Source organism: Ursus americanus, chromosome 26 (assembly GCF_024610735.1).
Source record: "Ursus americanus isolate L20-20 chromosome 26, mUrsAme1.1.p, whole genome shotgun sequence".
In the NCBI taxonomy this organism is placed as follows: domain Eukaryota; kingdom Metazoa; phylum Chordata; class Mammalia; order Carnivora; family Ursidae; genus Ursus; species Ursus americanus.
This window is the reverse complement of record NC_142152.1, coordinates 7966297-7993955: the sequence shown is the minus strand read 5'-3', so window position 1 is coordinate 7993955 and position 27659 is coordinate 7966297. Positions and strand designations below refer to the sequence as shown.

General features: G+C 45.9%; 1 protein-coding gene across 1 annotated transcript; it reads left to right on the top strand.

Moving 5' to 3' along the window:
- The first annotated feature begins 5678 nt into the window (after positions 1–5678).
- On the top strand, positions 5679–9190 carry SIX1 (SIX homeobox 1). The gene is made up of 2 exons (XM_045810525.2): positions 5679–6638; positions 8655–9190. Exons 1-2 carry the CDS (start codon positions 6079–6081, stop codon positions 8947–8949), a joined length of 855 nt encoding a protein of 284 aa, XP_045666481.1. The 5' UTR covers positions 5679–6078; the 3' UTR covers positions 8950–9190.
- Positions 9191–27659: the final 18469 nt, after the last annotated feature.

Genomic DNA, 27659 nt, shown 5'->3' with positions numbered 1-27659 from the left:
GAAAGAGGGGCAGCCGGGGATTATTAATATCAGAATGTGCCGGGGGAGGTGGGAGGAGGACTGAGGGGAGGGAGGGGAGAGTAAAGTGGGGAGGGAGAAGTTTTAAGTTACTAGGATTTATATATAAGTGCAGGCTTACCTGAAGAAACCAGATAGTCAGTGAATCACATAAACAATAAATCTAATTGCATCTTAAATTTCACCAAGCCTGATTTTTTTGGGGGAGGGGGAGGAGTAAAACCATCGTGAAAACCAGGCCAACATCTTAGTTTTTATAAACATGTGGTTATATAAAATTGTGAGAATCTAAGTGAAGAGATGGGGGGGTGCTGGATGTCCACTTTCCTTACCAGCGGGTCTAAGAAAGAAAGAAAGGATTTGGGGAGTGCAATTTTGGGTCACTTTGGGTCTTCTCTCCAGGGCTAGGGGCTAGTGGAGTGGACATTTTCTGCAGTCTTCTCTGCAGAGTTTCTGCAAATTTTAACTGAAATAGTGATACCTAAGTAGTGGCTTTTGTTTTTTGTTTTGTTTGAGACACCAGCGATCAGGACCCCTAAGAGATGTAGAGAAGAGAGTGGTTTGTCTCCTTCCTCGGACTATGAGCCAAAACAAATCAGCCCCTGATGGTCTGGGCTGAAACGCAGCTCACTGGATAATTAACTCCATCTTTCCAGTCCACCCTAACTGTTTATTTAGTGTCACCCTGCATTACCGTCACTAGCACTTTCCTCTGAACAGGAGGAGCTGCAGGCTTTCACCCCCCGAAAGGAAATTCTTCTTAGCTTAGACAGATGGGGTATTCAGGATGTACATCAGTTTAGAAAAAAGTTGATTGGAAATTCAATGGAAGGTAAGGACTCTTGAGTATTTCTTGTAAACTTGCCTAAGACGATATTAATAGAGAGGTGACAAGAGTGTCTTAAATTCTTAAGAATGGATTCTTAGAACACTCCCCTTTATTTTCTAGAAAGGTGCTTGGCATCTGATGTTGAGTGGCATCTTCTGGCTCAAATATGGTCATTGGCGAGTCCCTGAGCCACACAGCCTTCTCAGAACGCAGCTAAAGGCGGCCCTTTTCCTCCAGGTGGCCAGCCCACCTTCTTCCGCCCTACCCACGGGCTCCCCCACGTTTTGACGACGCCACCGCTCAGCCTAGCTCGTCTCCAGGCTGAGCCCGACGGTCCTGCCGGGACTTCAGAGTTTACTTGCCCCGCGCCAGCACCCTCTGTCTGTGAAACCTCAGGTCGGCCGCAGAAAGAAGCAGGCGCAGGCGCCCAGAGCCTTGCTGAAGGGAGGGGACCGGGAAAGAGAGAAATACAGAGATCCGGAGGGGGGTGTGTGTGCATGAGAGAGAGAGAGAGAGAGAGAGAGAGAGAGAGAGAGAGAGACCGAACAATGAGATTGAGACAGTGAGGGAAATGTGGAGAGAGGGTGAGAGAGATAAGGGAGTATGAACGAGAAATGAGAAATGAGGTTCGCACACAAAATAAACGAGTTTCCTCTTTCAGAATGAAAAGAAAGAAGTTAGAGGGACACATAAAGACCAGACGTGGGAGGGCACACACACGGGAGGATACGCTCTCCACACACACACCCCAGCCCTGCCCTCCAATCTGAGTTCCCTCGGAAGCGTCGTCTCTCAGGACGGCTCTTCCTCTCCCTTCCCCGTCCCTGGGATAATGTGGAGCCCGTATTTTCAGGAGCCGCGCGGGGCGGCAGGGTTTTTAGCAGCAAGCAGGGCTAGTAGCCCGCTGTTTGTCCAGGTGTGGGCGGGGGGCGGCGTCTCCTGGCGTCTTGGGCTGGCGCTGGATTTTCTCACCAAGGAAGCGGGAGGCAATACTCGCAGCTTCCCGCTTCCAGGAGAAAACGCCCTCCTTCCATACATATATAAATATATTAGGGGAACAGACAAATCGTCATTGTTCAGAAATAAGCCGAGAAGGCCGGCCGGCTCCCCTTGGCCCTGCCGAACGAGGCTGGAAAGGAGGGAGGGAGAGAGGCGGGGGCCGCGCGGATCCGGTGTCACGTTGCAGATTCCCACTAAAGATAACGAAACGTGATCTATTTTTCAGAACAGCAAGTGGATGGGAAAGAACCTTGACAACACAAAACTCATTTACTAATGGACTGGTTTTAAGTTTCTCTTCTCGGGGTCCGCAAATCTCCCTGCCTGAGTCCTCGGCCTTTTCAAACCTCGCGGGGAGCACTGTCCCCCAGGAGGCAGGTGGGCGGCTGCTCCGGCGCCGCGCTGGCCGTCGGAGCCCGGGATCCCAAGGGTCGAGGGCACCCGGAGTTTCCAACCAAGCAGAGGAAAAAGGTGAATGTTGTCACTGCAGCCAAGACTTGGGGAGTCTCCGCACTGCCCTAGAGCGACGACGCTAATTTATTGAAGAATCACCTTCCGATGCTCTTCCTTTCCAAATATCTGTAGGTAGAGTAGGATCTCCGCTGTAGTTCTTGATGGCGAAGGAATGCCAAGAAAGCGGGCCGGGAGCCCCAAAGCATCTCTCTCCAAGCCAGAAGGGAAGCAAGTGGGTTCCACACAGAGGTTTTTAAACTAAGGCCTTATATCGACCCAGCCGAGAAACCCCACCAGCAACTAGTTCATTGGTCTTTTCCATGAACAGTTGTGCGCACCCGGAGGTTACCTGCGCAGAGGAGGCACCGAAGAGCCGAAACCTGGCGTCGGGCGCCAGTCGCCCGCCGCGTTACCCTCGGGAACCGCCGAGAAGCAGCAAGCACAGCAGCTTTAGTTGCTCGTTCCCTTTAAATCTCCGACGCATCTCTGTTTTTCGTGTGATTTGCATTGACAGCAAAGGTTTTAAGTTACTAGAACAACTCAAACCTTTCTGTGTGCGATTTAAAATGGATCATTTGGTTTATGTGGTTTGTAAATTCATGTCATTTTACCTCTTTTAGTGGTTTTCACTGAAAGGCTCCATTTTGGGAAACCTTATATATCCGAGCCAACAATTAACATTTATAACAATTGGTTTCCCTAACCAAGGGATCGAAATAGTAGGTAGGCTCATTGGTACAAAGCGAATAGCACTTCTACTTTCTAGTTCCGTGATCTACTGGATTAAACGCAAGGAGAAAGGCCGGCGGGCCCCGGCACGGCCTCTGAGGACTAGGACCACATCTCATCAACGCAATGCCCGCAGTCCCGGCACCCACGCAGTCATCTCCCCAGTTGTCGCCAACGTCTCTCAGGTCCTTGTTCCTTTTGAAGAAAGATGAAAAGAAGTGGGCAGAGAGGTCCAGAGGAAGCAGAAAAAAGGTGGTCATATTGGTGTCTAATTGCCATCTTTCTGCTCCTTGTCATCTCCTGTAAATTTATACCTGCCCTTATTTGTCCAAGCTACGCCTCATTTCCTCATACAAAATTGTTAATTATAAAGTACACCCCATACTCAACTTACCGTTTGTCTTTTAAGAGACGTGGCTATACTTACAGACCCTCTACCCCTACACACACATTTTAATTCTGCTCACTTGCTCCAGACTTGAGGGTATTAACTGATTTTTAGAGCGGAGTGTAAGCCTCCGTTCCGGTCTTCACACAGCTGCCATGTCAATAAGGACTATTCCAAGCAGAGACGTTCCTTCTGGCAGGACACTGCAGCTCCTTAAGACTTCATCTGAAACATCATGAGCACTAAAATAAGACGGCGAGGGAAAATTACCGGACACATGGGCTTCAGCTCAGCGGTGCCAGGCTTCCAGTTTAGAAAGTAAGTCATTGGGCACACCATATGGTAGGGGCTCTTTTGAAATAATGTGCACACACAAAAAAAGAAAGAGAAAGAAAGAAAGAAAGAAAGAAAGAAAGAAAGAAAGAAAGAAAGAAAGAAAGAAAGAAAAGAAAAAGAGAAGAAAAAGAAGAAAGAAAAGAAATTCTATGCACCCATTAAATGCATTTTAAAAATAACTCTAAAGGTAATGAAATATCAGCATTTATCTCCAAGGTCTAATTGCATGGGATACTGCAGAATTTTAAGGATGCAAAAATGCATTGTGTGGGAGTTCAGGGGAGAAGCAGCACTCTCTACTTGGAATCTCTGGAGAGACAGCCAGGGGGGTGAAACTCTTCATGAGTTTAAAATGTACATTGCAGTGTGCACTGAACTAGGCACATTATTTTGAAACCATATAAATAATACAAGAGGAAATTTACCCAGTGCTCCTCCACTTATGTATTAATATATAAATGGTTCTGTGGAGCTGGGCTCTGGCTCATGTAATCAAAACATATTTGAAGAAGACAAGCAAGTTTAAAGAGCCAAGAGTTTGTTCTTCGCATTCACTAAGAGGGTGCATTTAAATCAAAAGCATTTTTGAAGTGTACTTAAAATTCTGTTTTGAACTTATCTAATCAGAGATAAGTATAGTTATAAAGTCACTCTCCTTCTACCATTCTGCTCCCCTTATCTTCCCGCATTGTTCTTATCTGCTGCCAGTCTCAGCTACTGACAATAGATTATCTTTGTTTAGAGATGCTAATTGTTTTCAAAATCTTTTTAATAATTGCTTTGGAACAAGGTGTGCAAATGAGGCTTAAGATAATTACAGCTACATTTGTTTGTACAGTTTTACTAAACATTCTCCACATATACACAAAATAACAGATGATGGGACTGAAATCTCAGGACATCTCTCATTCCCTGGCAGTAAAATAGGCCAGCATTGCAACCTACACACACACACACACACACACACACACACACACCCACACACACACACCCCTCTTAATTTAATCTTCTTGGAGCCGCTGTCGTCCTGGCTTTGAGCGCAGTGTCCCTCTCAGAGCAGGGCAAGGATTAGGTTACAATCAGATGGCTATTGGAGCCGGACACAGTTTTATTTAATTTACACCCCATCCAGCGCCTTTCGTACGAGGTTCCCGAAGCATTTTTGCTAATAGCAAGTAAAGCTTCTCGGCATTCCTCAGTAGCAGAGGTGGCCTTGGAAAACGCAAACGCGCAGATGGGGAAACTGAGTCCAAAAGGCTGCCCGCTTTTGGGCAGAACGTTAAGATACCAAATCACAAATGAACCCTCAGAATCTTTATTTGCTCAGCAACAATGCTCTAAACAGCTCTTCGCTGGGTCCCAAATAGTCGTGGCCTCTTGAAAATGAGAGAAGCCCTATCCAGCTGGGAATACTTGTGCCCTTTGGAGGGCGGTGGGGGCGAAGGGAGAAAGGCAGAGGAAATTAGGCTCCTGAAGCTGAAGTCAGCCTGGGAGAAGCCACTCTTCCAGAGGCTGCAGCCCGGAGCCCAGCTCTGATCTTGTATTATTTATCGCGTTCCCTAAGCTATTCATCAATCCATTATTTATTCATTCCAACATTAAGGTAATTAAATATGAGCTCACCGGGAAAGGGCAAGTCTGCAAGGGACAGGGACAGGGGTACGGAGGGAGAAGAGAGGAATTATAAGGTCTGGAGTCATTGATTTGTGCAGAGATGTGCACGGCTGCCCTTAGATGACACTGGAGAGGGGGCTCACGTTGCAGGGTCCTGACGCGCTCACCCACTCACACCCCCCGCCTCTGGGCAGCGCGTCTCCCTCCTCCTCCCTCTTACCCCGCTTCCCACCTCTCAGGGTCCTTCTCCTCCCACCACTCCCTATCCCGGGCTCCACTGCCGCGCCCTCCCCGCTCTGGGCGGCGCGGCCTGGCTGCCTGGCCCGGCGGCGCGCGGGCTGGCCAGCCCCGGATAGGCGCCGCCCGCAGCCAATCAGCGCGCCGGGGACGCTGCGCGCTTTAAGGCCGCTGCGGGGAGAACAGAAACCAAGTTCCCCGGCAACGAGCAGCATCAACCCGGCGGGAGGCCGGAGCCAGAGAGGCCCAAAAGGCTGCGGAGTGAGCCGACTGCTTGGTGTCCAGCGCGCCCCCTCCTCCTCCTTCCTCAGCCGCCCAGCCCTAAATTTCGACCAGCTTTTTCGTCTACGGAAATCCTAGGGAGGGGGTTAGGAGCAGCTGCGCCCCCCCCCCCCCCCGCGGCTGCCGCCCCTGCTTTTTCCGCGCTGCTCCCTGCCGCGTGCGCCCGGGCAGTGCACCTCGGCAGGCCCCAGCCATGTCGATGCTGCCGTCGTTCGGCTTCACGCAGGAGCAAGTGGCATGCGTGTGCGAAGTTCTGCAGCAAGGCGGGAACCTGGAGCGTCTGGGCAGGTTCCTGTGGTCGCTCCCCGCCTGCGACCACCTGCACAAGAACGAAAGCGTGCTCAAGGCCAAGGCCGTGGTTGCCTTCCACCGCGGGAACTTCCGCGAGCTCTACAAGATCCTGGAGAGCCACCAGTTCTCGCCTCACAACCATCCCAAGCTCCAGCAACTGTGGCTGAAGGCGCACTACGTGGAGGCCGAGAAGCTGCGCGGCCGGCCCCTGGGCGCGGTGGGCAAATATCGGGTGCGCCGAAAATTCCCGCTGCCGCGCACCATCTGGGACGGCGAGGAGACCAGCTACTGCTTCAAGGAGAAGTCGCGGGGCGTGCTGCGGGAGTGGTACGCGCACAACCCGTACCCCTCGCCTCGTGAGAAGCGGGAGCTGGCCGAGGCCACTGGGCTCACCACCACCCAGGTCAGCAACTGGTTTAAGAACCGGAGGCAAAGAGACCGGGCCGCCGAGGCCAAGGAAAGGTACGCGGCGTGCTTCCCGCAGCTCGGGCGACCCCGGGAAGCCTCCCTTTCCCCTCCGCCCCTTCTCGCCCCCGCTGGCACCCGCCACCGCGTCCTCCCGGCCGGCTGGAGCCCGTCCGCGGGGCGGCGCCCAGGCCTTCGCGGTACTGCAGCGAAAGTTCATGAACTCCGAGATCGCTTGCTAGGGATGGGGAGTCATTTCATTTGAGCGCCCGCGCGTGGGTTTCTTGGGGTGTGTCAGGAAATATTGGCGCTCGGTTTGTTTTTCATGCCTCCCTGGTTGGCTGGGGCGACGAGTGGGGGTGGGGGGTGCAGAGTGAGTTTTGGGATCCAGTACAAGGGAAGTGTTGATTGGTGTCTCGAGGAAAGGGGTTCGGTGGGGGCTGAGGGTAGCGAACCTCTCTCCTCTTGCTCCCCAGAGGGGTGGAGCTGGCCTGAGACATCTGCTCTGCCCCACTCCCGCCGCGTTCCTTGCTCGCTCTCTCCTGGTAGGCTTTTGGGCGAGAGGTCGCCGCTTCATTCCGCATTAACTGTATAAAGGGAGGAGTCTTGAAAAGAATTCCACAGAAAAGAGGGCTTTGGAAGAGTTGGCGCTGCATTATCTGGCGCCGCAAGCCCAGAAAGGGTTGCTCCTCTCGGGGCTGCCTCGCGCGTGTCCCGGTGCCTCGGCGGGTGCATCTGGCGGTCGGCGCCGCCGCCCCGCGTGAGGAAGGGGTCTCCAGTCGCAGACTTCTCTCTGGAGCTCAGAAGGCAATCTTATTTTAACCTGTCTCTGCCTCCGCCCTCCTCGCGCGAACACCCCCTGTCCACCTGGCCCGGCTCCATCCGTTTGCTGTGGAGTTTCCGAGGGAGATTCGGAAGAGCGCGGGGAGGCGGCGGCGGCGGCGAGGGCGCTCCGGGAAGCCGAGGAGTTTGGGGGAAACCTGAGCGCCCGGGAGGTCTGGGTTTCCTTTGTTCGCTTCCGAGCCTGGGGGCAGCAGAGGTCGCCTCCGTGTTCCCCTCTGGAGCCTGGATCCTCTCGGCTGCAGTGGGCGCGAGCCTGTGAGGGCAGGGGAGAGAGAGGGGGAGACCAGCAGGCGCTGGGGCCGCGGTGGATGGGCCGGCATGAAGGCGGAAGCGGCCAGGGCTTCGAAATGCTGCCGTTTACCGGCACCGAGCATCCGGACCGACGCCCGGGCACGCCGCGCCGGCTCGCGGGCTGTGCGGAGGCTCGAGGTCGCCTCTGCTGGGAAACAGTGCGCTGTTGTGGATGTCCGACAGGGGCTTGAGAGGGGGCTGTGAGCGACTCAGGACTGAGCGACTAACACGGGGACGGGGACAATAGGGTTCCAGTTAGACTTCAGTTACAAAACGGCCGTCCTATAAGGCAGGCCTGAGGGCCCACTCCCTGATGAAATCGGAGAGACTGGCTGCGCTCCCTGTGTTTACTCAGGTCACTGGGCCGCTCCGGACACCACTTCCCATGACCTGTCCTGTGCCTCTGAAACCACAACCTCCGGGCAGGGGCAGGGAAACTCGACGTTTAATTGTTTCCTCAGATGGGAACAGGACAATTGACTTGATTCACCCTAGACATCTGCGCGTGGGGCTCTGTTTGTCCTCTGATCATTTTCTTTATCACTCACAACCATTTGTTGGAAGACTTTCAAATTCAATTACTTCTAAATGTGGTGCTAGTTGAGAGGTATTTTAAAATAACTGCTTGAACAAAATTTCGAAAATAATTTTTGTTTCAAGTAAGTCCTACTGATCTGGCTTTCTAAAATCTGGAAGAGGAAAAGACCTGGCTCCCCACAAGCTCTGTCTGTAGTTTCCCATTTCTCCAGACTCCTCTGCCTCCTTACTTCCCCCAGGACCCTTGGGGATGGGTGGGAGGGCACAGCTCCTCCATTTGGGTATATGACTGATTGCACAATGGCCCTTTCCTCCTTCCAGCTCCCCTCCCTCCACTCACACTTTTTTTAACCTACTTTTTTTTTTTTTTTTAACCATATGGTGTTGTCCTCTATTTCTTAGGGAGAACACCGAAAACAATAACTCCTCCTCCAACAAGCAGAATCAACTCTCTCCTCTGGAAGGGGGCAAGCCGCTCATGTCCAGCTCAGAAGAAGAATTCTCACCTCCCCAAAGTCCAGACCAGAACTCGGTACTTCTGCTGCAGGGCAATATGGGCCACGCCAGGAGCTCAAACTATTCTCTCCCTGGCTTAACCACCTCGCAGCCCAGCCACGGCCTGCAAGCCCACCAGCATCAGCTCCAGGACTCCCTGCTGGGCCCCCTCACCTCCAGTCTGGTGGACTTGGGGTCTTAAGTGGGGAGGGACTGGGCCTTGAAGCAGTGACTAGGGACACCTGTAAATAGAAATCAGGAACATTTTTGCAGCTTGTTTCTGGGGTTCTCTGCGCATAAAGGAATGGTGGACTTTCACAAATATCTTTTTAAAACTCAAAACCAACAGCAGTCTCAAGCTTAGTCACCTTCTTCTCTCCGACTCTTGCATTTCCCATCCCAGTGCAGAGATCAGGGAAAAAAAAAAACCCAAACAAACAAAAGCACCCAGTCACCCAGTCTTGATTCTGGGCAATCCATGTGCCAGCTTCAGTAGTCTTTCTTTCTTTCTTTCTTTCTTTCTTTCTTTCTTTCTTTCTTTCTTTCTTTCTTTCTTTCTTTCTTTCTTTCTTCCTTTCTTTCTTTCTCTTTCTTTCTTTCTTTCTTTCTTTCTTTCTTTCTTTCTTTCTTTCTTCTTTTTCTTCAGTGAATGGGAATTACAAATCAACCGGATTTTAAATCTTTCCTTTTAATTTATTTATGGAAAAGTCTTTTTGGGAAGAGGAAAAGGAATTGGAGAAAGAGAGAGAGAAGTCTAAATAGTGAAAATAAGAGCCTCCAGCCAGGAGGAACTGGTTGCATTCTTAAGGTGAATAGAAAAAAAATATGATCTTATAATTTTTGATGGGGAAAATTAAGTTTACATTTTTCATTATTTAGTGTTAAACACTTTTATGTAGATTAAAATGAAAGAACAGTATTAGGGGAAAAAAAAAACAAGTGCCTAAATGTCTTAATGCTCTCTGTATAAGGCAGTTAGAAATATCAGTGACCATTAGTAATACAACTATTTTTGTCAAATTTAGTGGGGTTTTGGTTGTTGTTTGTTTTCTTGGGTTTTTTTAATGGCAAACTTTAAAAATGTACCAATGTGAAAAAAACACTTTCCTGAATGCCATTACTTCTCGTGCCCTTGAAGCTTTCATATCTGTAGCGTACTCCTGTTAAGGGTTTCTCTTGTTCCTAGTTTCTAGCCTGCAAAAATATACAACAAATCTGACAACCTGGTATTTGTTACTAAAACAGCATGTGTTTTCAGGTTTCTTTTCTATTGTACCTAAACCAGTCTAAATTAAAACTTAGTAGAACACCAGGAGTACGGTTCTGTTTCTGAAAGGTGAGTTGTGTATTGCTGTCATTGGGCCCTTTTTATTTTATTTTATTTTTTTGAAGTTTTCTTGCTTTCTTAATGGTGGTTGTGAATTGCAGGGTACTTTGAAGGCCACTACCTGAACCAAGAGTGGTGACTGAGTTGATTCTGTGACAGAAAAAGAGTGAAGTTAGCTTTGGGGTATTTATTTATTTTTTTATTAGATATGCAGTTTTGTTTACCACTAGCTCTTCTCCACAGCGTTCATATGTTAACTCAGCTCTTTTGTATTAATGAGTTTATGACAAGACTGTGAAAGTAAAATAATTTATCTGCTTGGAAAGAAAAGGGGGGCACTCGAACAAGGATAACAACATTGTGAATTAATCTGTATAAATAGAATGCAGACCAGTAGGACAGGAGCTTTTTGCACTGCTGCCGGATAGTGTCCAGGAAAATCCCAGTAATCATGTAGGCTCCATATTATTTTTGCCTGGGGCAAAAATGATGTATCTTTGTATTTAGCTTTTAAAATTAGTGAAACAAATGGCATTATTTATTAAAATTCTACTCAGGATAACAGGATTGGCTTGCTTGTGCTTTGTAAAAATATTGGTCCCCAGAGAGAGTCTATTTATTTTCTGACATGACAGTTTCATAATTTTGATTTTTCCCCCCATCTGTATCACTATTAATATATTCATTTCTTTATTACTCTTTCCTATCTTTCCTGTCCTGATCCAGGAGAGTGAGGTGTGTGTATGGGGTGGGGAGTGGAATTTTGGCCTTCTTATTATGAGGGTTTTTTTTTTTTAATGTCAAATAGCTTTGACTGAGTTCAAAGGAGAAAGGATCACTGTACTTAACTGTAGTCACTTTTACTTATGAAGTCATTTTTCCCCCCTCAGTGATGGACAGATGTGCACACAGCCGCTGGGAGACCATCATTTGAATTGGGAGCTCAGGGTCCCAATCTCCCTTGTTAGTGTTTTGGATCATTAAGTTGGTGTTTATTTAAGTCACTAGGGTGTTTATTCTCCATGTCTTGGGCCACGGAGAAATGCCACCCTCTGCAGGAGGGGCTCTCACAGGGGATCTCTGCACATTCTTCACATTCACTCCCCAAAACAAACACCCTGCACAAAGATAGCTTTCAATGACCCTGACAGGCTTCAAAGGATACCGCGGAAATCTCCCTGGAAAATAAGGAAGGGCCAATTACTTTAATTTCTTACATGCCCTCTCTTCCTACTCCGATGACTACCCCCCACTCTTCCAGCTCTGCTTGGTATAATTTTAGACTCGTGGAAGATCTGTCTCCCTGGGCGCCCCGGCCCACTTCCTGCTCCCTTGGTTGGTGAATCTTGGAAAGAAATGTCTGCAGATCGGTCAAGGAGCAGAGCGGGCCAGTCCCGTAAAAACCCCTGTGATTACTGCTTGTAAACTCGTTAAAAGGACAATTTTCTGTCACAGTCATAAACTCTTTGTAAAATCCCTGGCACTCGATTCAGAGTGTGCATATTCCAGATGTGTTTAATAAGAAATTGCACAATATGCCGTCCTCCGCCATCGCTGGCTCAGTCTGGCTAAACTAGGGACAAGCAGGAGGAGGTGAGAAAGCTGGATATTGCTGTGAGTTTTCTTGGCAATCATTTTAGAGCGATCATTGGGGGAACTAACCACATTTTTTTTCCTTGAGGAAATCTTCGAGGACCAGCTGTTAAGGAACCTCCAATTTATCTTCTCGGCGTCTCAGTTTAACTGAATCAAAAGCCACTTTTCGTTTCTCCTCTGCAGGTTTCTTAATGATAGCCAAAAGTAATGAACAACGGCTTATAAGTAGTGTTTTTAGGACGAAACCTTACAGCCTTTTGCCAAGTAAAATTTAAAAAATATGGCAATTTTTCCCCCTGACGTTTTAAATCTGAACGCACAATTGTTCGGATCCCAGCTGCCAGCTCGCCTTGACCCCTTGGCTGAGAACGAAGCTTCCTAAATATTCGGAGGCAAAGGGACTTGGCCGGCGGTTAGCCCTCAAAGCCCCACGAGCTGCAGGCAAGGAGACTGGCGCCGCCGCGGCCGGGCGCTGCGGGTCTTGAACCAATTCGCCAGGCAAGGACAGCTTGGTCTTGACCCCGAGCTGAAGTGGAAACTTCCAGGAAGAGGCATTGGCATTGGCGTTTATGGGCGAAGTCTGTTTGCTGAGCGGTAACCCTCGTTAACGCCTCTCTCCCCCGCACCTTGAGGGCCAGCACCTGGCACTGAACCGACGCAGAGCCGCCCTTCCTCTGCTTCGCCGCCGCCGCGACTCCCGCAGCGGCTGCGGCCGAAGGGGGCTTCACTCCTACCGCCTTCCCCGCCTGGAGGCCTTTGGTAAAGTCTGCAGGCAGAACTCCAGGTCCTGGCAATCCCGAGACATCCATGCCGCGCGACTCGGGCTACAGAAAACCGGGGGAGCCCCTCCCGCCACCCGCAGACTCCAGACGCAGTCCTTGCCGCTCTGCGGTCCCGAAGCGCGGCGAGTCCGGGTGCCGCTGCTCTCTCCTTCCAGCCTTGGCGGGGCCTCTTCTCCACCAGTTCACAGAGAATCGCGCGCGGGTCCCGCATCCCAGCTCAGCTCCAGGCTGGTCGGGCCCGCGGACACCTTGAGAACAGAGGCCTCGAAGGGCAAGACAAAGAGGCGGGAGCCTGAGCTTCGCTGGGCAAGGAGCAGCCCTCGTCTTGTGTACCCCGGAGCCACCTCCCCGGCCCAAGTCCGGGTCTCCCGCTTGGAGTCGTGGAGCAGAGCTAAATTCTGGGCGAGGCACGTAGGTGGCCCCGGACGCACGACTGAGGGCTTGGAGCAGGCCGGGCGGCGGCGGGATGAAGGCGCCCTGGCCCCTTGCTGAACCGGGCCGAGCCGCAGGTGTGAACGTTCTCTGGTGCTCCGACACCGCGCTTTGGGTCCAGGGCCTGCCTCTGGCCTCAGAGCCTAGTCGGGAGGCGGCCTAGGCCCCGCCGCCTGTTCCTTACTGCCTTTCCTGCTTCAGATAGGTCCCGTCTCCTTCGCTTCCTGAGGCCTCGGCCTCGGCTTTGGGATCTTTTCACCCGCGCGGTTGGCGGAGGAGTGCCAGCCAGGTGTCTCCGGCCTGTCGCTGGAACGGCGACTGGCGAGGAGAGCGCACCTGGTTTCTAGAAACTCGGGCCGGCCGGGCCGGCAGCTCCTCCTGTTCGGCGGGACCTGGTCGGACGTTTTTCCCTTGGCGGGTGATCCTGGGCCGGGCAGCAGCCTCTTCCCCACGCACGGCCCGGGGCCCCAGTAGGGAAGGCACCAGCTGAGGCCTGCGGTGCGCTTCGGGCCGGGCTGCCGCCACGAGCGTTCTGCCCTGCTCTGGTAGGGTAGGTGGCGCTGACAGGGACGCGGGGTGAGGGGAGGGCAGGGTTAAGGTGAGGAGAGTCGCTGGTGGCCCACGTGCTCTCTCTGAGCTATTTCTCCTTTTTCTGAGCTTTTCCCAGGGCGGGAACGCTAAAAACTCTCCCAAACTACCTCCTCCAGCTGCCGGAAGCCAGCGGAACCAATGCCTGTGCCCATTTCGCCCCAAAGGGCAATTCGCACTGAAGCTGCCCCAGGGCTCAGTCCCTTAGCCAGCAGGTATGCTCTGCGACCTTAGGTGGGGACTTCTGAGCCCCTCAAGATCATAGTGACCCCCCCCCCCCCCCAGTCTGATTGACTCCAGTAGCTCCACCTGAAGATTCTCGAAAGAGATGGATGAGCCAGCCAGGAACAAAAAGAGTCAAAATTTTGGGCGAATTGTTGGCTTACCGTCCACCCAGAAAAAGCGCTGCCCTGGGAAGGCCGCGTTTTTTCTAGTGTTTTAAGCCGAGTATATACACACACAATTTCGTTCCAGCTGATGAAATTGGAAACCTGTTCTCCCACTGAGGATGACAATCAGTGTTTTAGACGCTGTGGTCCTTTCAGACAGCGAAAAACAACACTACAGTAGCGTTTAAAAACAAAGAGAAAGAGACTGCTTGAGGCGCGTGGACGCCGGGCTCTCCAGTAAGAGTTTCAGCTTCTCTCCTTTTAATTTGTTAATGGACATCTGAGACCCGGTTCTCAGCAGGTAGAGCACAACCAACCAGAAGTTGCTCCCCTCTTTTTCTTTGCTACATGGAAGTCTTTTTTTCTCCCTCTCCTTTTGGGAAAGTCCTCATTTATTGTTTTCCTTTGCCATAACGTTAAAATACTCTTAAAATCCCATTTCTCCCCCTGGGTCCAACAGGAAAATGTAGAAAGAAAAACAAAGCCAAAAAACTGAAAACCAAACCTCAAACAATCTTATCTTTCTGAGAAAAAAAGGTTAACTTCAGATTTAACACATGCTTAAGTTTACCTGAAGTGGCTACCCAATCGTAATTGAAATACTACTAGGTGATATTGGCTGCTCTCCTTTCTTCACTGCCATTAGTGGTTGTCATTAAAAGGACAGGTAAATAGAAAGATTCTGGCCCTTTACTCTAGCAAGGAGGCATGGAAATGCATACTAGCTCCCTCCATCTGGTCCCCTGTTCTTCCTACTCTAACTTACAGATAAATCTTTTATAGGCTGACATAGGTGGACCCAAATAGAAGCACTCAGGAGTTAACACAAGACAATTTATTTTAATTTGCTATATAATTTATTTTAATTTAGGATTTAAAATTGATTATGGCTTTTAAAATATCATGGTTTGTTTATAATAGATACATGCGTTTATGGGGGAGTGGTGGTTCAGGACATGAGCTGATATGCATGTGGGATCTTAAAGGAAAGAACAGCCCTAGACTACATATTTTTACTAAACATAGGGCATTAAACTGTTTTAGGATTCTTAAAGAACATTGAAACCTTCTTTAACATTTCACAGAGCTGGTCAGTCAGCATCCCTGATACAAAATCTGCAGGTTCTTGTCAGCAAGCCTGCAAAACCAACTTTCTCGATGTTCTTTTTACTTTATGTTAAATGTTTTTTGTTTCGTTTTGTTTTTTTACAAACCCAACTACTCTCTCTTTTGCTCCCCTACCCCAGGCATGACTTGAGCTACTTTGCGACACTTCAATTCTAATTTGAGTTGCCACTTATCCAAATAATCTAAATACCAGGAAAAGGCAATGGGACTGTGAAAAAAAAAATAACAAAACAAACCATACCCACATAGCTGTGACATCTTTAGTTAGCCCTCACACAGATATTATATTTAAACTGGAAGTATCAGTATGCAGTAATGCTCCCTTAACTTTTGCAGCTTGTGTGTGTTGTGGGGGTGGGGGGTAGTGGTGGGGACAGATGTGGTTGGTGGAGGGGAGCAAAAACTTACAGTGCTTGTACAGAAAATGCCCGTTTTTGAGGGGGAGGTGACATAGTCTGCCATACCTTGCTAAAGGCAACTTTACCTCTAAGTCAAGGGGGTAGTTACATGGAAGAAGCGCTAGCTCTGTATTTATCTAGAATGCCATGAATGTGAAAGTAGGTAACAAGCTAAAAAATTAAGCCAGATAGAAAGTCAATGTGCCTTAGTATCTATGAAATGAAAAGAATATTTAAACAATTGAAGCCTTGTCTGTCTGCAGATATGTGGTGAATATTTTCTATGCATTGCTGATGCTATATAAACATAACATGCTTCCTCCTAAAGTCAAGTTCTTGATTTTAATTGAAGAATAATATTGCTCAGGGCTCTACCTCTGAGTACAAATAGCTAATCTAAGAAAATCAGTTCTGGGAATCTGGAACCAATGGTTGATTTCAAAATAAACATACAGAATCTTCATAAAGAAAGCCAGAAGGATTATTTTTACATACAATATATCTCCTGATTTCTCACACAAAAAAATCTTTTATGGAAAAACTAAAAGGCTGAATGACAATGCAGTCCCCTTACCATACTTCTGTTTTAAAAAATCAGTCTGTTTTAAGGCTCCAAAGCTGTCCTTGTTAACTTTTCCAACATTAATGTATCTTAGAAGCAAATCTGTATGTATTTCCTCTTTCCTTCTAGTTAAATTTTTTTTCCAGGGAGGGAAAGAGATATAGGGCAAAGAAAAGTAGAACAAAATAGAAAATAAAGGTATAATTTAAAATTTGTATTTGAATATTTAATAAGTAGCAGTTAAACAGTACCCACACAATGAAGAACACTAGCATCCTAACTTTCTGTTTTTGAGCAACTAAGGCAAGAAGTAATTTTTAAAAAATTACTTCTGAATTAAGTTAGGAATAAAATAAATGGGGGAAATTTTGAAATAATTTGGATTTTCTGGGGTGCCTGGGTGGCTCAGTTGGTTAAGCAGCTGCCTTCGGCTTGTGTAGTGATCCCAGGGTCCTGGGATCAAGCCCCACAAGAGGCTCCCTGCTCAGTGGGGAGTCTCCTTTCCCTTTCCTCCCTCCCCCTGCTTGTGCTCTCTCTCTCAAATAAATAAAAAAATCTTAAAAAAAAAAGGAAAAAAGAACTAATTTGGATTTTCTAATACAGAGCCCAACATGGATGCTCAACAAGGTTGACTGACGGAAGAGTCTGGGGGAGGGAAAACACCCATCTACAGACATTTCTTAGTAACTTGTGATAGGTAAAGGTTTTCTTGTAAATAGGATTAAGCCCAACTGCACTGACACCAGGAAGGAAGGAGATGAATCTGCCTAAGTTCAGAGACCACACCTGGGGCTCCTTTCAGTAGGTAGAACCAGGAGACAGGAATATGCCCCATTCTCTCCTGGTTCCTTCATGTTCCAAGTCCCACTAAGATGGGAACCCCGCAAACTAAGAAATTGCCAAGTTAAGCAGAGGTAAAGATGTTCCCTCCAATTCTCATTTGGGTCATTTGATGTGAATGTGTGTTGGGTTTTCTGAAAATTTATTTTTAGTTCCCCTGGGGGACAAGAAAGAGTTAATTTGTTTTCTGACAGGTTTCACACTGTGGGCAGGTCTGCCAAAAAGGAGAGGAAACAGAGAACAGCCCTATGATTAATTCTACCTGTTTTTCCCATGAGCGATCACCTGCTCCAGGGGTCATGAATAGCAGGTAGCACTCCCTCTCCAGGGCTCTGAGAGCTTCGTTTGTTTGGTGACAGCTGAGTGACAAGGCCTGAAACCCGAGCCCATCGCCCGGCCTGATGGGGGGATAAAAACCCTGGATGTTCCCTCAAACATTTCAGGAAATGAAAGTTGTAACGCGATCCCTCCTGCGCCCACATCTCCCCCAGCAAACACAAAAGCTCAAAGGAGCCTTCTCGGATTGAATTCGGCCTAGAGTTGATGGAGGGAAAGCGGAGCCCGGCGCGAGGTTGGGGGAGGAGAGAGGAGAGAGGAGAGGGTTGGGGCGGCGGCTGGCAGACTTTCTGAGCTGGGGAAGGAGAGCAGAGTCGGGAGAGACCTGGGCGCAAGGGGCCCGGGCGCCTCTCGGGGACGACTTCCACGCCGCGTCCCAAGCGCCCTGTGCCTCCAGATCGCGTGGGCCGCCGCTGCCGCCGCGGTCACATCTGTCTTTAGGGTCAACTCTGAGTGAGAAGAGAAACTCGCGGCCTCAGGCGCAGCACAGACCCCTGCCTTGTAGCGCGGCCTCTGCATCGGGGCCTAGAGCCTCCCGCTGGCGGCAGCGCAGGCCCTGCCCAACCTTTGGGCCCAGGCTTGCCTGGGCGAACACTCTGGCACCCCGCGTCAGCTCTTGGGCAGAGGTGTCCCTTCTGACCGCACCCGGGGCCCGGACAGGGTGAGCTGCCGGGATCCTGAGGCCGGGCAGCGACAGGGCGCGGGCTTCACTCAGCGCCCTCGCGCTCGGCCGCCCCCATCAGTCAGCAGCATCCATCTGCCTCCCGGCCTCACCCGCACTGGCAGTGGAAGCTTCCCGGCCTCGGCTGGGAGATGGTGTAGGGTGGGGGTAATGAGAGAAAAGGGAGCGGAGAAGTTGACGCTCAGATTCCCACGCGGCCAGCCATCCTTGGGTCGTACTCTCCTACCAACCACAGCGCCCCGTGCCCGCGCAACCTCACGGTTGGTAGAAGGTAGTAAAACCAAGGCCCCTAAAGAGGCATTTTTCTCCTTAACCTAGACAGCTGCGTATGCTTATTCTCTTACAGAATTTTCTTTTCTCTATGAGTTCAGACAGCATTATCAGTCCCCATCTCTCTCCCCAACCTTCATGGAGTCTAGGCAGGTGGTTTTGTTTTTGTTTTTTAAAGCAGAAAAACATTACAGAGAGAATTGAAGTGGGAATCAGAATGATGCATTGTCACTGATCCATCCCTGAGACACACTTGCAAACTGTGTGACTGCACCAGTTACCTAACTTCTCTGATCCTCAACAGGGAAAATAAGAACTATGATCCTTACCCTGCAGGGGTGCTGTGAAGCTTAAATGAGCAGAAGTATTAAATGTGAAGTGCTTGGCACAATAGACATTTAATGAATAGTAGCTATAATTATAACATGCTTGTAGCCTCCTTAGACTTGCACAAAGCCGCCTGGGAAAATTCCCATGATGCTAGCCTTTCTGGTGAGGGAAGATTATGGCCATTTCCTCCTTTTGCCTGAAACACTGAAAGAGGCACAAGTTACTGTAATAGAGACCTAAGGTCTGATTAGCTTTTGGGGGTAGTCAAAATTGAAACCTATTTCTTGAAGCTCTGAGTCTAGAATCTTCCATTTTAACTCCAGTAATTTAATTCTGGAATGGTATTTATATCTACAATGCTTGGATTTTGTCATGTCTATTCTTCATGATTTGAACACTTATGTAAATGCCATCATATATGGAAGAATTCCATTGATGAAAAATAAAACCCACTTAAATGTGCCTGAAAATGACAAATTACTTAGAAGGGAACTAAAGCATTCAGCTGAGTAGAGAATTTAAGGCCCCACCTAAATGTGTCAACATAAGTGTAGAGTAAGAAACTACTTTGAAGATTTAATGCTTTGCTGATGTTAACACAGTGCTGGATATAATAGCACCTGATAAATATTTTTTGAGTAAATGAATGGGCTGCTGAAATGACAGAGAGTCTTTAGATAGAACACAATTCCCAGAGTTGGAATTGTGCAGGACCCTCTTGGGTACATTTCTTCTCTTGTGACACTCTCTAATAATCACCAGGGATAAATAGCTCATTTTGACATATTGCACATCCTTCTCTGATTTCAAGGACTTTCTCATTCAGGTATTATTGAAAGCAAAGTGCATAGCTAAAATTTGCATGAGTAAAAGAGAGAGAGAGAGAGAGAAATTTCTTCTGGGATTATGTTGAGATTTACTTTTGCTGATAGACGGAACAAGTCCAGCAAAAATAAAAATAAAGCCCAGAGATTAGGTGAAGCATACACGTGGTAGATGTCTTTAAGGATGGATCCTCACATACCGAAATCCCTTCACAATGATTTCATTGTCGTTATTGGAAAAAGCATTTTGTATTCAATTTTTTAACACTACTTTTTCCTCCAGCATTTTCATTTTTTTCAAGTATCCTGGCCAACTAAAAACTGTACATATTTAAGTTTTTAGTTTAGGGAAGTTGATCTATTTATAGTCAATTACTATACCCACTCAGGAAGAGTTCAACAATTTTGTTTGTTTGTTTAGTAAACCCTATATTACACTCATAATCCCACGAGGTAGACGTGGAGGGAGTAGATGACTGTTTGGTAATTTACCAAAATGTCTGTTATATACATGTCTTCTACCTTATGCCTGCAGAATTGCACTTGTCCACAAAAATGCTTATTTTTGGCAAATACATGTTCTAACATAACTTTTATTTGCAAAGTAAAGATTTGGATGTAAGCAGTACACAGACAGAAATGAATAGAAAAAGTGAGAGTTCAGGCCCATGATTTTAAAGAATGTGTCCCATAATCAGAAAACATTTGGTAGGGGGCGCCTGGGTGGCGCAGTCGTTAAGCGTCTGCCTTCGGCTCAGGGCGTGATCCCAGCGTTCTGGGATCGAGCCCCACATCAGGCTTCTCCACTAGGAGCCTGCTTCTTCCTCTCCCACTCGCCCTGCTTGTGTTCCCTCTCTCGCTGGCTGTCTCTCTCTGTCAAATTAATAAATAAAATCTTTAAAAAAAAAAAAAAAAAGAAAACATTTGGTAGGAACTATAACTATATTGGTGCTAGATCATTTGCTTATTATGAAATGATTTGCATAGGGCCAGGGCCAGGAGTTCTCAGAATTACGCTTTCTGTCACTACTTTTAACATGATTGAAAGAAAGAAATATGTAGGGTTTTTTCTTTCTAAATTGTTTCAGCATCTACATGTTTAGAAACAAAAATATGTCCATGTGCTCACTCAAAAAATAAAGAGAAATAAGTAAGAGCATTTTATGCTGAGGAATAAGTTAATTTAAATTAGATTAAACTTCGCAGAGGGTGCTTCAAGGAGGTTTGGGTAGATTCCAAGCTTTAGCATATCGTTCAAGAAATGAAAGGCCTCAGGGCATTCCAAAAGGCATGTCGGCTCTCAATCAGCTTTAGTTCATTTCAAATAAAGAAATATATGACTGAACTTGAAGGCTGGATAAAGAGGGGAGTCTTATTTCTGCTTTACAGATGTGTCATAGTGGAATAAAGTAAGTGTGGAAATCCAGGCCCCTAGATTTTAGAATTTCTCTAAAGGATTGATATATATATATGTGCTGAGGCAGTACTTCCTGTTCAACCACTTAACCTCCACGAAGCTGGAAGACTTATTTGTCAATATGCTCAGAAGTATAGTTAACTTTCTTTCCACTGGAAATTAGTTCTAGCTAAAATGAATTAGCCTGCATGGCGTACTCAGAAGATAACATGCTGGATGTTTTCAACTATATTTCATGGTGCATGCCATTTTATTTATTTTTATTTTTTATTTTTTTAAAAATTTATTTATTTATTTATTTGACAGAGACAGAGACAGCCAGCGAGAGAGGGAACACAAGCAGGGGGAGTGGGAGAGGAAGAAGCAGGCTCATAGCGGAGGAGCCTGATGTGGGGCTCAATCCCATAACGCCGGGATCACGCCCTGAGCTGAAGGCAGACGCTTAACCACTGTGCCACCCAGGCGCCCCGATGCATGCCATTTTATGATTTTAATTATAGGTCAATTTAAAATACCTGACTGGTCCTTTAACTGTTGAAAGCATTATTTTTCCTTTTGATTAAGGTCAAAAACAATGGAAAAATAAGTAAATCTCTTGTAAAATTTGAAGATTTCAGCATTAGTTAGCTGAGCTAAACAAGGAATGAAATGAAATACAAATACTTTATTTTTCAAAGTTTAAGTTTTTAGCATTATATGATGGTAAATTTACTGTAAAAACATGCATATGACAAATGTTATAATTTGTGATCATCTTCCCTTTTTAAAAACCAAATCATGCATGACTTTGGACTTATAAAGTCTTGAATTTGAACGATTACCTAAAATAGATGGATAAAGTATAGTAAAACAAAACTACCAAAATTTTGTGAGGATACGAACAATCTCACCAACAAGACTCAAGGTTGATTCTAATCTCCCATTACACTTCTTATGAACAGCACAAATGATTTTTTAAAAGAAGATTTTATTTATTTATTTGACAGAGATAGAGACAGCCAGCGAGAGAGGGAACACAAGCAGGGGGAGTGGGAGAGGAAGAAGCAGTCTCATAGCGGAGGAGCCTGATGTGGGGCTCGATCCCATAACGCCGGGATCATGCCCTGAGCCAAAGGCAGACGCTTAACCGACCCAGCACAAATGATTAAGAAAGACTTATTTTCTTTGCCGGTACTCTCAGCCATACTTCCCTTGAGAAGTATACCAACGGAAGTATGGTAATGAGGATTAGGAGAGTCAAATACTTGTAGCCATTGAGGGTACCGTGGATTGTATTACCTGTAGGAGTGGAGGCAAAATACCCATAAAATAGCCATTCAGATTCAGTTTGTCTCAAGGTTTGTTGTGAAATTCAGTGTTTTTTGGTACAGTTGTATACCCATTGGCTCTCAAGAATTAAACAAAGTTGGAGTGGGCCAACCCTGTGCAAAAGGACAGGTGGTACCAGAGGATTTGGGGTTTGTGGCTTCCCATGGGAAATTCTTCTAAATAGTGGGTAAAGAGGTAGAAGATCCAGAGCCTAATCTATAGCTCCTTGTCAGTTCACAGGCCAGTCTATATCGCGAAGACTAATTTGATGCAGATTATTATTTGTAATTCCAGCATTGGCCTTCTTTGACTAAACATACCAACTGGTTAAAAGTTGAAATTCTATCTTTCATCCATTAAGAGAAGGGAGTTCTAACATGCCATATTTCTTAGCTGAGAAAGAAAACCTCAAGTCCTGACCACATAATTCGCCTTAATATTCTTTAGTTCTCTTGGAAATGGTATCAACAATCCTGGTATCCTGGCTGAAATTCAAGTTTAAGACCTCCCCATGCTCGTTTATGTTCCAGCCATAACTGGAAGTGGTATTTATTCTTTACTTCCTGTTCTAGACTTCAGTGTGGGTTTTTTTTTTTTGTTTTTTTGGGTTTTTTTTTTTTGTTTTTTTTTTTGTTTTTTTGTGGATGGCTGTTAAGCTGATGGCTGAGGAAGCTTTGAAGACATTCTATTTAGGCATATTTTAATTGATTTAACCTCTTAAGACTGAACAAATAATTAAAATAACTACAAATTCTTTTTATGGGAGAAAAATACAAAAACTTCCAAATGTTTGGTAAATTATTGAGACTATGATATTAATGGCTACATGCACATATGTATATCTATATGTGCTACCAGGCTAGTAAATTTTTTTGGTAAGGAAAATATCAGTCATCGGATTTTATAGAAATCAATGGATCATTAGGATGAATGAAGTACCATCTCAGATAAAGTACATCCATGTCTCAACTCAGTGTCAAAAAAGGTCTTACGTTTAATCAGCTATTTAGAGAAAATAAACAACACCAGCTGTGAATTTCTAGTGGTAACGCATGGGAAGTGAGAGATCACAGCAACTTTTTTATTTTCTCAGCAATTCGACTTATGTAGTTATCTCTTAAAACTTGTATCCTTTTCATTATCTCTTCCTTTTGCACACATCTTCGTAAACATTCCAGCCAGGTAGATTTGATGCACTTGCCTTTACAAATGGAAATAAGCACTATCTTTATTGAATGATTGATTCGTTCATCAACAGTGGGTAGTTAATTAAGGCTGGTGGGAGAGGACATTGCAATTCATAATGAAGGTGGATTAAAAAGGATAAGAGGAAATATTTTCTCTTCTTTCATGATAAGGTTGTGCCTCTAATTAGCCAAAGATTTTAAAACGGAAAAAGGTAATGCTAGAAGGGATTAGATGATTGAGTGAACTTTTCTGGGCTTGTGCGGCTTGGTTGAGCCAATCGCTTTGCATATAGGAAGCAGACATGTCAGCACAGTGATCTCTGCTAAACGTCTGGCCCCTTTGCTTTCACCAGAAATGAATCCAAATATTTAGATATGCTCTCAGTGTTACAATTAAATTAGAAAATTTGCCTAGAATGAAATCTTAGAAAAAGTGAAATTTGTAGCCATGTATATACAAGAAATGATAATAAAAGTAAGGTTTAAAACAATAAACTTCTCACGAAATTTCTTAACTCAGTACTGTCTTTGTTTATGATGGATGCTTGGTAAAGGGGTGAAGGGATGTCGCTTTAGCTCTTATAGGAAAGATTTTCTACCTTGAGAATTTGAGCAGTAGTTAGAACACCACCATTGAGAAAGGTCTCTCTCCTGCTAGTAGTATGATTTAAAGTGGCTGTCTCAGAAAGAATCTGCCTACGGCCACTAGCTAATTCATAGAATTGAGGTCACATTTACTTAAAAGAGTTGACCAGTTAAATACAAAGAAAGCTTTTCTTTCTAACAATGAATGCAGAATTACGGTTAAAAATTGTTACTCATGAGCAATCCACAAAATGATTCTTGAGTCAAATGTGCGACTAACGGTGGGATTTGGCCTTGGACTCCAGATGCAACTGTATATAGGATAGCCTTATCTCCCTGCCCAATCTCTCCCGATGAGATTGTGGTGGTAGAAACCGAAAACTGTTCAGGTAGCTGAATGACTGCCCTTGAGAGAGCTTGTCCCTGAGAAATGGGAAGCATAATCACATAGAAAACATCATGGTAGTGTCACATATTTTATAACAAAAGTATAGACTGGTTTCACTGAGTTGCATATAACCTACATTAGCCCTCATGTTTGGAGGATAAACATTTTTATTCCAAAAAATTTAAAGAGAGGATCTTTGTCTTTAGATGTGACTCTAGATTTTTTCTAGGAATGGTTTTCATTAAAAAAACCCCAAACAGGGGCATATGGGTGGCACAGCGGTTAAGCGTCTGCCTTCGGCTCAGGGTGTGATCCCGGCGTTATGGGATCGAGCCCCACATCAGGCTCCTCCGCTATGAGCCTGCTTCTCCCTCTCACACTCCCCCTGCTTGTGTTCCCTCCCTCTCTCGATGGCTGTCTCTGTCTCTGTCGAATAAATAAATAAAATCTTAAAAAAAAAAACCCCAAACAAAAGTGCTCCCAGAGAACCCCAGGAAGGTGTTAACCATAGTAAATATTCATAAAGTAACGAGAGAAAGATTTTTATCAAACTAGATTTGGTGAATTTATTGGTGTTTGTGTATTAAACCAGGAAAATAAATCTAATGTAAACAGAGTAGCTCTAGGGAACAATTGTAGTTGTATGGGTTAACAAGTATAAGCATGCGTATGAGCTACAGTTACACTTTTAAAACCAGATTCTTCCAAGTGCCTAAGATTATGTCTACATAAAATTAGCATCACAATTCTGTAACAAAACAAAACAAAAAACAAACAAAAAAACCCTTACAATAACTACCCCCAACCCAGTGAAACTGGCCATTTGGCAGGCTTGAAAGCAAAATACTTATTAAACTGAATGCTCCAATTTTATAAATAGTTTGTAATTTGAATTAGGCAGGCAGTTTCCTCGCCCTCTTTCCCCCACCCCTCAGTAAGCCATAGTCTGTTAAAGTACAATAAAGCTTGTACGCTACCAGAGTTCCATTTCTCTATTTTTATACTTTTATTTTTTTAAGAGATTTTATTTATTTGACACAGAGAGAGAGAGAGAGAGAGAGAGCACAAGCAGGGGAAACAGGAGAGGGAGAAGCAGTCTCTCTGCTGAGCAGGCAGCCCGATGAGGGCCTCCATCCCAGGACCCTGGGATCATGACCTGAGCTAAAGGCAAAGGCTTAACCAACTGAGCCACCCAGGGGCCCCTTATTTTTATCTTAAAAAACTTTTTTTTTTTTAAATAAACTCTAACCCCAAGTGGCGCTCTAACTCTGGACTGAGCCAGCCAGGTGCCCCTATATTTTTATACTTTTAAATTGCTTTCTATATTTTAAAGAGATATGCCAGCCCCCCAAAAGCCTTACTGTGCCCAGCATATTGGCAAAGTCAATTTATTGAGAGTGTAACTTGTATACAATACATAATTTCCTTTATTGCAATTGTCTAACCTATTGTTTGTCACCTTGTTAAGAGTTCAGAGTGGCCAGGAAAAAAATATAAGGTTCTAGATAACTCATGAGAACAGGCTGTTACTTACTGAATGATTGCTGCTTTTAACCTCTAGGTGTTTAAAGTTTTATGTCACCTTTGATGCCTACTCCAAACAACTCAATATTTATCCTTTAGAAAAGAATTCCTGGTATTATTTCTAGAAGCAGTAATTATGCTCTCAATAAACCCCTTTTAGTCTTATTCAGAAGAGGGTTAGAGAGCCTAGTATATTAGACATCAAAGGGTCTAGGACTGGGGCTAAAAATCCGGGTATATCTCATGGATTCTCAAATTGTCCTCCTTTCAGATGGGATCAGCATGCAGTGATTTGAGGACTTTGTCTTGGACAACTTCAGAAGATGGCATGAGAATTCCTTTTTGTTTCTTCCTCCCCTTGACAAGAAAATCTTGACCCTAGTGATTAGAAAACAATCTAGACACATTGTTTTCTCTTCTGAGCATTCAGTCCATGTCTCTAGAGTGCTCTCAGGTTGTCAGATGCTGTCCTGATATTAGAGGCTGCCTGTTCTTTGTTTAAGGTTCAGGTAAGATATTCATAATAAGACCTGGTCCACATGCAGGATCTGAGGACAGTCTCATCAGTCTGTGTTTTTCCAAAGTCTTGTTCTTGACTATTCCCCTGCCCCTACTTTCTACTGAATCTAATTTCCCTTTGTGTTCTTTCTTTCCTCCTTCATAATGCTAAGTTTTATAGCATGAATGGCATCCAAGGGAAGACAGGGAAAATGATGAACATCTCTCATATGAGAGGGTGTGTTTTATTTATTTTGGTATGACCAGTGCCCAGGTCAGTGCCAAGCACCTAGATGATGCTTAATAGATGCTTTTCAAGTGGATGAAAGAATAATGTTCAGGAATGTAAGGGACAATGAATGATAGGAATATTTCTATGTATAGCACAAGAGAGAACAGATAGGCTCTGCTGGGCAAGACTGAGGTGAGACTACAGGAAAAAACATGTGACTTCAAGGAGTATGAGACTTAAGAACATTTTATTTGGGAAAGCTGTAAGCGCCTATGTTGGGATCATTTAAAGAATGGAAGATGGTTATTTTTGGAAAGTGGTCTTATCCAGAGAGTCAAAGGTCCTAACCAATGTTTCTGTATTGGTGTTTCACAGGTGTGGACTGTAGACCACTTGCATCAAAATCCACTGGTGTGCTTCCTTGCATTTTAAACAAATACAGGAGTGATTCTTTCACAAACTTTGAGATTAATGGTTCCAATTAATCTCAAGAGCCCAGGCCATCATCATCTCTTAACTGGATTCCTACAATAGCCCTACATCTCCCCACAGCTATACTCCCTCTCCAGTATATTCTTCAAACAGGAGCAGCCAGAATGAGCTCGAATCATGTTACTTCTCTGCTTTAAGTCCTTCAATGACTCCATTACACTAAAATTAAGTCTAGGGGCGCCTGGGTGGCTCAGTTGGCTAAGCATCTGCCTTCGGCCCACGTCATGATCTCAGGGTCCTGGGATCAAGCCCTGAGCCCCGAGCCCGATGTCAGGCTCCCTGCTCAGTGGGGAGTCTGTTTCTTCCTCTACCCCTCTCCACCATTTATGCTCTCTCTCTTGTTCTGTCTCACTCTCTCAAGTAAATAAATAAATAAAATCTTTAAAAAAATTAAGTCTGAATTTCTCACTGTGGCCTCGGAAGCCCTGCATGATCTTTTTTGTTAATCTCAGCTCATTTCACACTCCCCTTCAGTCACCATACTTCAGTCCTATGAACTTTTAGTGTCTCAAACAAGCCAAAGTCATTCACTCTTCAAAGACTTTGCAGACATTCTTTCCTCTAACCATTAGGATCGCCCCTCTTCTGCTTAATCCTTCCTGCCACTTGAGTGTTACCTTCTCTGAGAGTTCTTTTCTCTAAGTATGGCAGCAGAATTAAGGTACATATGGCTGCAAATGTCAGAAAACCACAACCCACACTGGCTAAAACAGTAGGGCAGGCTCCAGGCGGAACCCTCCAGGCAGTCTGCTCACAGCAGTCCTCCTGGGTAGACCATCTTCTCTGGGTCAGTGTCA